Source organism: Ascaphus truei, chromosome 3, assembly GCF_040206685.1.
Source record: "Ascaphus truei isolate aAscTru1 chromosome 3, aAscTru1.hap1, whole genome shotgun sequence".
In the NCBI taxonomy this organism is placed as follows: domain Eukaryota; kingdom Metazoa; phylum Chordata; class Amphibia; order Anura; family Ascaphidae; genus Ascaphus; species Ascaphus truei.
This window is the reverse complement of record NC_134485.1, coordinates 104,414,295-104,425,245: the sequence shown is the minus strand read 5'-3', so window position 1 is coordinate 104,425,245 and position 10,951 is coordinate 104,414,295. Positions and strand designations below refer to the sequence as shown.

Below are 10,951 nucleotides of genomic sequence, written 5' to 3'. Positions count from 1 at the left end.
GCTGTTGAGTCATCATTGGAATACAAGGACCAGGATAGATTGGATCTTTTAGTTATATTTATTACAATTCCACCTTGGACTTAACAATCCGATGGCAGTGGAGGCGCTGGTGAGCCAAGACTGGTGCGGAGATTCCAGTGATGTACAGGTGAGGTTTTAAGGATATTCCTGCTTCAGCGCAGGTGACAGAGCCACTTGCGCCGATATCCTTAACCTGACCTTTTGGTGGCCCTTGAGGACTGGAGTAGGCCACCTCTGATGTAGCCATTTAGGTGGGGACAAAAGGGGCAGATTGTCTTACAGGTACATAACAGGAGATAAAGTTTAGGCAACTTAATATACTTGCCTTTAAAAAACGTTTTGAATGTGTCCAAAAGGTTTTCGGACGTATATTAACCATTTTTAGCTGTTTATAGCATAATTATTACTTTACATAAAAGAACAAAAAAAAAAGTTGAGGCCAACAATTTGCCCTTAAATACAAGGTGCCTCGGACAGCCTTCATACCAAGGGAGTTTCTCAACATTATTGTGCTTTCATTCTAAGCCAGTTGTTTTGCCTGCATTATCTGGTGTGAATTGACAGCGTCGGTAGTTCTGCTCTTGCGGAACACCCGCGACCGTCTCCCTCCTGTGTGAGTGGGGGTTTGGCTTGCATATATACTCATATACTTTCACGATCACACAGTGTGGACACAACGCTGCACTATCCGTTTATGGACTCATGATCTCCGCTGCTGCATATACGTGTAAAGATTGAACTGGACTATAATAATAATAGCATGTTCTTGTATAGCGCTACTAGTTTCACGAAGCGCTTTACAGAGACATTTTTGCAGACACAGTCCCTACCCTGTGGAGCTTACAATCTATTGTTTTTTGGTGCCTGAGGCACAGGGAGATAAAGTGACTCTCAAGGTCACAAGGAGCGGACACCGGGAATTGAACCAATTGCTCCAAACTCAGTGCCAGTCCGTGTGTCTGGTCTTTTGAGCACCGGATTCTGGATTTGTTTAATCCTACCAACCAACTATTTTCAGATTAATTTATGCCTTTTTATCTTTGCAGAGGCAGCTAATAATTTTCCAATATAATTACTAACTGAATACTGAATTACTGATTTTAACTAGTTACATGCTGAATATATGTATATAGACAATATAGCATCTTTATTATTCAGGCTTGAAATCATCCGATCTTCAAATAGACGTTTATCTGAGCTCCTAGAATGGATGAGTTCCAGTTGGTTGAGGTTGAATCCTGATAAGACAAAAGTGTTTGTGGTGGTTACTCAATGTAGGAGAACAACATGACTGCAGCTAGGTCAACACACTGGCCTTAAGTTTGGGGGATGCCAGCCGCTAAAAACTTTGTGCAGAATCTTAGTGTTGTCTTTGACTGTGATTTGACCCTTCGGCTGTGGCCATAGTGCGAGCAAACACACGTACGACAGACCTGGAAATAGGTTCGCGTAGCTGTCGCTGAGCGATTTTTGCCCTCCGTTGACGCGGACGACAGGCGTGACATCACCAGGCTGAACAATTGAGGTTTGCCTCCATTGGTTCAAACGGCTCACGTGAGGCAGCCGTTGCGAGCAAAACCAAATGGATTTGTCTCCTCCAAATCCTGCTGCGCGCAGTATGGCCGGACTGGTGCATATAATGAATTTGTTCGTGCCTTAAACATCAGGTGTCAGTCGTGATCAAATCTTCATTCTTCTACCGAAAGAACAGCCAGGATTGAGCACTTGATCTCCCCCAGAGGATCTTACTACGCTTATCCGTGCCTCTGTGTCCTCACACCTGGACTACTGCAATGCGCTCTACCTGGGTTTTCTGGAAAAAGAGCTGCGTCGCCTGCAGCTGGTGCAAAATGCTGTTGCCAGGTTAATTAACCAGACCCGTTCGACCACAACACCCGTTCTTCATTCTCTGCTTCCGCTCTCTGGAATCTGCCGCATACAGTTCGAGAGGCCCCCTCTCTGGAAATGTATAAAAAAATGCTCAAGACCTAAGAACCCCAACACCTACACACGACTAGCACAAATGCTGTCCTGACATGCACTTTTATGACAATTCTTACTAGACAGGCAGTTGACAGAAACCTAAATGTGGGTGTGTGATGAATGTGAACCACTGAAAATGCATATACTTCCTGCACTCTTACTTGGAACGTACAGCAAGATATTACATGTCAGTCAGACATTTAAGAACATCGCTTTTTATAAAGTGTATGCTAACCCTTTCCAAAGACCTGGAATGCAGAAGATTGAAATACAAAAACCAGCCAAGTTAAAGTTTCAGTAACATGGGATTTTTATTATACAAGTATGAAACACTCGCATATGGTCACAAGAGAAACAAGAGCACAAAATCACGAGCCGATTACTTGCACACATTTTTACATGCAGATAATGTGGAGTCACATAACAGTCATTGATGCACAGAATATTGGCTTCTGCTTTATTGTACACGGGGTCCGATATATTTCTGACAGTTCAGTTTCCCTGAATGCTTTCCCTGAGGTCACATTACAGATCTCACAATAACTTTCAGTAAACTGTTACCCCACCAAGTCACTTTTTTTTTTTGTTACAACATTAAGCATATTGGGTTAGAATAAGCCAAATCTCCAGGTTAAAAGACCTCTTGAAAGCAGCTGGATAATATACATACATTTTGATAAGTGATTTTGACATTTCACTGACAGGTTGTGTTGCATTTTAGGGGGTATTCCATTGCCTTCAATAGGAGTTTCCGTGCAATCGTGCCCTAATCAGCAATATTACATTTGAATGAGCAACCTCCGTGTTGAGGCCACTCATACAAACCCCTTATTACACAGTGGTTGGACCCCACAGATTCCTTCACCCCCCCCTTCTGTTTCATAAACCCCTATTCATTTGAATGAATGGAACCGAATTCTTCGCAAGCAATGGGAAAACCGATTCACGGCATACTGAATAGGGGCCATTTTAAGTGTGGCGTTTGCCGTATTGAATTCCTTCACATCAAACAGAAGGAGAATGGGAAGAGTGTGAGGACCAGAGAACAAAATGTGAACATGCTAGAAGTGTGTTAAGGCACAGCAATATTCTCCTGCAGTGGAAGTGGGATGTGAGCATGGACTGAAACGGTCAAACCAAGCACGGAGGGGAAACAATAATGCACCAAACAGTTGCATTGCCACCTCCTCAAGATTCCACACCAACCATGTATAACATGAATTGGAGATGTCAGAGGGAATGAGGTGCTGGGGAATGAAGAAAATACACAGGGGTTTAATTACAAAGCCACAGTAGCTGTGCTGTGTGCAGTAAGGCCATTCACTTCAATTGGTAAGTACATACTGTATCACAGGACTTGGTTAATATTAAAGCAGCAGTCCCTCCTAATAATGAGTTATTTTACCGTTGCTGATCCAGGAGGTGCCCACACAGCAGAATCACATTACCTGAGCTCCAAGGTCCTACCAGCTCACTCTGAGCTCCTGGGACCGCCCAGTTAAAGTTTTTTTTAAAGGCAAAACAATAGAAATTATGCTGCGACCTGTTGACTTAGTCTGCGCTTATAGTGCCGGCGACAGCGAAACAAATGTATTGCCGCCGTCGCGTGCGCTTATAGTAAGCGCGACGCGAATTTCTGAAGCCGTCAATTTTGATTTTTCAGAGGCTGTCGCCTCGCCACATGTGACAGCCTCTGAACCAAAGACCTGGTCGCCCGCGACGTCATTCATCGCGCGCACTATAAGTGCGGCCTTAGGGCGACAAGGCAGCCATATTTGTTCTTTAGGACAATCAAGCTAAAGCTATTTAACTTGGCAATGGGAGTATACTCAGAGCTCAGAATAATGGGGTTTAGCGCCAAAGGACCCTTCAAATGCAATGTGAAAAAATACATATATAAATTTGTTTAAATCAAAAGCAGCCCAAGCTCCGCTTTATCTTCATATTATATGAACTACATAAATGACATAGGATTACACGTTAAAAAAAAAAATATACAGAAAATATATACAAACTAATGTTATGATGCACATGTGAAATATTCTTACAGTGCAACAGATGTCTTCACTTCACAAGGAGCATAATTAAAGCCTCTAGAAGAGCAAAAATCTATCAACAAAAATAATGTGATCACTAAACTTACATTACTTTCAAAAGTATACGCAGAAAGCCATTTCCAGTGCAACAGCTCCAGAGTAACAGTTTGTGACACAGTCATACTAGGATATACAGTACCTCCATTTGCAGAGGGGCTACGTTGTTTTTTTTTATACACTGCAGTGATCTAGGCGGTATCAGCAGTTCCTCCTACATTGTTTTTTTTTTTTAAACCAAACCCCCCCCCACCCAGTTCCTTCTACATTGTTTTTTTTAAGCCAACCTCCCCCCCCCCCTTTTTTGTGTTGCTTTGTTTACAGGATGAGAACAGGGAGGTTTCCCTGAATCAAACACCATTTTCAGTTCTGGGGACATCCGAATCCTGAGATGCTTACCGATTACGTTGCCAGGTTTGAAACTCTCAGGGGAAACAAAATGGATAACAAATATTGGCCCAATAGCAAGCTGCATCATCAGCTGTGGCTTTGCATTGGATGGCCATTCAGATCCCCATAAAAACCTAATGTCTCTGTGTACACTACTGAAATGCAAAAAAAAAAAAAAAGGCTAGAGTGCACAAAATTAAGTACATTTTAATAAGCCAACGTTTCGCGTTGATATTGGCGCTTTATCAAAGAGTGAACACCACAAATTATAAACACACATCAGAACCAGATATAGTGCTGTTCCGTTCTGGACTGTAAAACCCGGTTAATAATAATAATTTTTTAAAAATGGAGGTTCATTAGGGTGGATGACTTCCTTCAGAGACCATTGTGGGCTGGCTTTTGGAAAAGGTGCAGACTGCATAACTGTAGGATAGCATAAACCCTTTGAACATGCCATACAAACACAGAGACATGCCCTTCAAAAGACTCGTTTTAATGCTCTCACTGGTTTGCAACACTAAAAATGATTAGAAGTTCTTCTAGAATCTGAGCTCGTTTACACCACGAGCATCACGGAGCTCCTTCATGCACTGCTTCATGGAAAGGCCTGTAATAGCCACGTTTTAGGACACTTTCACATTGCATTCTCCTTCACATAAGCTGGTCAACTGCCATCACCATGTTTGTTTTCAAGTTCATGTCAGAAGAGCCCCCACACACTATAAAATGAAGAAACTGCAGTATATTGTGGTAATTATGATAGAGTGGGTAAAGGGCCATATCTACCAAACAAACGCCGCAATGCCTAAAAACACCTTCCAGTGGCAGAATAAATCTTATGGCCCATTCAAGTGAATGGGCCAGAAGATTTATCCCGGCGACAGAATGAGTCTTTTAGCATGGCACAGCTTAGTTCAGGGGATGCCAACTCCAGTCCTCAAGGGCCACCAACAGGTCAGGTTTTCAGGATATCCCTGCTGCAGCATAAGTCGTAAAGTTTGAGCCACCTGAAGCAGGGATATCTTGAAAACCTGACCTGTTTGGTGGCCCTTGAGGACTGGAGTTGGCCAACCCTAGCTTAGTCACTATGGGACAAGGCCTTTGCACAATTTGCCTGGTTGCTTTTATAGTGCGTGAGAACTCTATGCCTCGGAAACGGCAAATAGGATTTGGGCACCTGTACAAGTGGTTTCCCTACAAATAGCAGAGGTTGCCAGAGTTGGTAAATATAAATGATCTCCCGGTTACTTTGCAAGGCGAGTACCCTGCCTAGAAGTAGCATTGGGGTAGTCCAATATAATGGGATACTCTAAACTTGCTATTAAGTGCAGCATTCAGGTTATTTAAAGGAAGGCACAAACTGTGCCTCAATATTTTAGGCTACCTAATAGCAAACAGTGAGTATGGTGCATGGACTGGTAGGTAAAGTTCATTGCTCTCAGGGAGAAAGAACTTTATCTTTTATTTCTGATGTCGGGAGCGGATGATAAAGATATTACAAATAATTTCTGTAACAAGGCAACATACCACAATAACAAAATCATTGAAAATAAAATATATTAAAAAGAACATAAAACTTTGGCCCCTATGCGTTATGCCGTGAAGGAACCTTCCTTCTGCTCTGTAAGATATCAACTCCATGTAATGAAAGGAGCCAAAATCTCCCCAAACAGATGGAAGGCAGGTTCATGGTTTAGTGAAGAGAGGCCATAGTGAGAAGTCCACACAGCAAGGAGGTTTCAAAATGAACACCTTCTCTGCCAAAAAAGCATGAAGTGCATTGTAAAGGGGTTAAGAAAAATCACAGTTTTAACACAAAATTCACATATTTCCTAGATCATCTGGTCTAAGGGATGGGTGGATCAAGAAAAACATTTTATATATACACATACCAGAAACAAAAAAAACCCAATATAGATTGCGTTCTGATGCAGCGCTGAGCGGGTAAGTATAACAGCATTACCCCACTATATCAGAATTGGTCAACTCCGGTCCTCAAGGGCCACCAAAAGGTCGTTGACTGAGTCAGTGATTGAACCACCTGTGCTGAAGCAGGGATACCCTTAAATCCCGACCTGTTGGTGGCCCTTGAGTAATGAAGTTGGCCACTCCTGCAATATATTCTCTCATAGAGACAATCCCACAATTCAGGAGGGTAGATTGGTTTTCGATACAGCTCACTTGCAATAATTAACAATGCCCAAAGTCATACTAACTGATGGACAGGATAAGAACCCATGCAATACAATACTAGAAGAAAAATGCAAGGGAAGGAAATGAGGCAGGGTAGATATGCCCAACAGATTTAGTATCAGTGTTCTTTAGCAGGTAGGGTCTTTAGAAATTCTCTATTTCTTAAGCTCCCCATAGTCTCGAGCCTGGAATGTTTATGGTTAAAATCGTGCAACCGGTCCACAACAGCTGAAAATGTCTTGCATCACTAACAGTGTTGGGAGCGTCTTATCCATGCAGGCGACTACGAAGTTTTATATTCAAAGAAGCACGGTCATTTGTCTCCACCATTTATCTTCGTACAAATTACACTCCTTTTCATCCTGATGACAAATGACTGTAAGAGCCTCTAAGTTTACCATGTACAAAAGCACTAATGCAATATTATGCTGCATGCTTAGAAGTGCAGCTTCCAAAATGAAACTAGTTTTCTATCTTACGTGTTACCGAAAAGCTACAGATTTGCGGGTTTCCAGCGGCTCTTGGCACCCCATCTCGTAGAACTGTACCTTGCTAAAATCAGTAGCAACCTGTTGCATATGTATTGGCAGAGATACGTGTATATTTATGCGCATATGCATATAAAAACAGCTCAACGGATTGATTTTGAAGCAGACAACACCAACCAAGAAGTGATTTACAATTATTTAAAACTGCTTCACTGTGTTACTTGCATTTTGATTTTGGTTCCAATAAATGATCAGCTTTGGGACTACCTGACGAGCCACCTTGGTGTAGATGGCTCTATGACTTTGCAGCAGACAATTCAATCATGGAAGTGGTAAAGCAATGACCTCAGTAAGAAGAAGCTGCCAAAGGAAGGGAGGAAGCAAAAACGAGAGGGAGGGCCATATTATTAGACAGTTCTACTCCATAAGACACCTTCAGCATGGTTTAGTAAATTTGGCCCATTAAAGCAGTATTTAACTCAAAATTCTGTTTTTTTTTTTAAATACATTAGTTGTGTAGTATTAGATAATACATACTGCATTCCCCCCTCCCCCCCATTTTTTATTTAGTCTTTGGGTTGCTATAGCAACTATTTAGGAAGCCCCACCACTTCCTCTTTTGAAATAGGCAGCCATATTGGGTGCCCCTGGGAAGCGGGATCTTCACTGATCGATCACAGGAGAACAGATCGATTGGCAGCTTGGGTAATTACATTGCCTTAAAGGCCAAGGAACGGCCGCATTTATTAAAACAAAAACAAACAAAAAAACTGGCAAGAGGAAATACTGCTTTAAAGCCCATTTAAGTGGCTGTAAGGGGTCTTACGAGGTGTGATGTACGGAGTAACACCACTTACTTAATATGGCCATTTGTATCTTATGGAGTAGCACTCATTACTAAATATGGGCCAAATCTACATATATTATTTTTTTAAGTGAACAAACTATGAAATGGTCACTGAACAGTTAGAAATTTAGTGAGCAACAGGCTATAGTGGCAGAAAAACACATCAAAATCAGGAATGGACTTGATTTGCCTGGAGTCTTGCAGAGTACAGATTAGATATCAAAATAACACCTGAATCAAGGCTCCTTTGCATAGGGTTAACATCATGTTACTGCATAATAATGCTAGGCTATCTTCAAATAACGTGACGTTAAGTCTCAGTGTTACTCCCAGCCAGACAGTGAAATAGGGCTTCTGGAGGAGAGGGAAATCCTGCAGGGAAACACCACTACATTATTATTAAAGTCCTATCTAAACCTGGTATTAGTCCCAGCTGCAGACTGAAGCAGGGCTTTGTCCGATTTCATTTTTTTGGATGGGAATAATGGCAGATTTTGGTATAACTGACATAGAATGTAATAAATGGATATAATTGGAACATTATTTAATGTACATATTTTTGAACAGAATATAATATTGTATATTATTGGAACAGAATATAAATGGAACATTATTTTTGGGGTGTGAACATTAACAGAGCCTCGTGAGTAGGCTATTCTTATGCTAGCGGAGCATTTGCATATAAGTTGCATATTATTTTCCCTAACGTCCGCTCTTCAGAAGACTAGGCTCTTAACGCACCGTTGACACACTGATGTTGCGTTATTTTTTTTAGTGAGTACAGCATTACCATTACGTTCAATGGACAAAGAGTTTAGGGAGTCTGGGCACAAAATTATAGTACCACATACATCATTTGACAAGGCACTCCAGAAGCTGGAGAAAGCCTGCAAATTCTGCATATTGGATACCTCTGCACTGGGAAAACACATGGTCCCCACTAGCAGCTTGAAAATCCTGCAAGGGATGTAATTAAAACTCCCTATGGATCTAACCCCACAGATATGGCAACTCTTGTTTGGATCGATGTGGGTGCTTGCTTTCAAAACTCAACTGAAGGCATTGGAGGCGTGGAGGGCCTGAGAGCACCAGTTATAGAACGAGTAAAGTAGAATAGGCATGAGAATGACCCTACAATGTGTGCCAAGCAAAGACTGAAGTAACAAAAATAAAACAGATCTTTTGTATGTTAATCCAACCATGGTGCTCCTTAAGGGCTGTTATTTTGTCAAGCAATAGCAGATCCCAATTCCTGGTTATCCTTCATTCTTGGATATGTGCATTATTAATTCTGGCAATTAATACTGAACCAACAACCCTCTAATGCAGCGGTGCGCAAACTGTGGGGGCGCGGGCGGTTGCAGAGGTCCCACGCTCTTCACCAAGGCATTTAAATGAAATGCCAGGGGACCGCGCGAGGCCTCTGCAACCTCTACTTATCGAGATTCAGCCAGCTTCAGGACGTGTGACCATGGCAACGTGGCATCAAATTAGGTATGGGGGAGAGGTGGGGCGCGCAACAACGGAGGAGAGCAGGCAGGGGGGGGGGGAGGGGGCAGGCATAGCAAAAAAAGTTTGCACACCCCTACTCTAATCCATACATAAATCAACACACATACTTAAAACACACGCAGTGGTGAGCATTTCAGTTCAGGGCCATCCGTCATTTACAGATTTGTAAAAAAATTAGCTGGCGTGCTTGCATTAATAATGGACAGCAGCATTTTTGCAGCACTGATAGCAAACACACACACACACACAAGGGCAGAGATCGCAAAGGCACAGAGGCAGAACTCTGCCTTGCAAACGGCTTGTATCATATGTGATCGGAAATGGGGGGGGGGGGGGGGAAACAAAAACACAAATCATTTGGCTAAGACATCCAAGGGCAAAACTTTAAAAAAAAAAAAAAATATTAATGATATGAGGAGTTGTGTTTCTGGTCCTAAAATGTAAGGCACCAGATATTTTGAAATTAAATTGAAATTGTCTTTTCTGTATAAAACAAAGTGTCCCAAAGTGTCTGAAGGCAATTGACTTTAGAGGTGGTCTCTGTGTTCTAATCCTCATGCCTTGATTCCTGTAGCTTTCTGGAGCAGCGGGATCTGCAGAATTAAAGAGAGGACGATCAGGAACTCAGATATCACTTTATTATATAATTTTACACCATCATATGGAAAACTAAAATAAACTGTAGAAAAAAATAATAATATTGTAATAAATAAAAATACCACTTGTGAGCACATTTACATGTCTGACAGGTCTGCAACCGTGCTTTTTCAGATGATCTCTTAGCATACAATGCTAAGTATAAGCACTGCAGCCAGGGATTCTGGGTAATGGCATGGAAATGAGCCCACAGTGTGTCTCTCTTTACTTCTTATCCATTTTAACATGGACCCCTATAAGTTTATGGCTGCAGAATTGCACAGCTTTTCAGCAGAGCCTGGGCTAAAGAAGTGCAGAGCCAGTAAACCTACTCAGACAGCTCCTTCCACCTTTTGGGTCTCATCCGAGTAAGGATGGTTATACTGCCCTTGCCATTTGAAGCTGGAATAGGTTTCAACCACACATTATATACGCTTTGGTGGGATAAAAAAAAAAAAAAAATACTCCACCGTACAGTGTACAACAAATAATAATCTTACTTGTGAGCACATTCACATGTCTCAGGCAGGTCTGCAACCCTGTCTCTCCCCATTATCTCCTTGCATACAGTGCAGATGAGCATACAGTTGTATTTACATTTGCATATTTGCTTTGCTGTGGAGGGTTTTTGTCACTTTTTTTTACTCACCATAACTTAACTCACTATATATATATATATATATATATATATATATATATATATATATATATATATATATATATATATATATATATCTCTGTGTGACCTTGAGCAAGTCAATTGATGTCTCAGTCCCACTTTGCAA

General features: G+C 41.6%; 1 protein-coding gene across 3 annotated transcripts in view; it reads right to left on the bottom strand.

Annotated features, from left to right (window-relative positions):
• Positions 1–7,656: 7,656 nt before the first annotated feature.
• The window catches only part of FLOT2 (flotillin 2), a 75,804-nt gene continuing 72,509 nt past the window's right edge, over positions 7,657–10,951 (bottom strand). For all 3 annotated transcript variants that reach the window (XM_075589238.1, XM_075589240.1, XM_075589239.1), the window contains one exon: positions 7,657–10,123. In XM_075589238.1, coding sequence (XP_075445353.1) covers positions 10,085–10,123 — 39 coding nt within the window. In that variant the 3' untranslated portion in view covers positions 7,657–10,084. The remainder of the gene's footprint in view (positions 10,124–10,951) is intronic.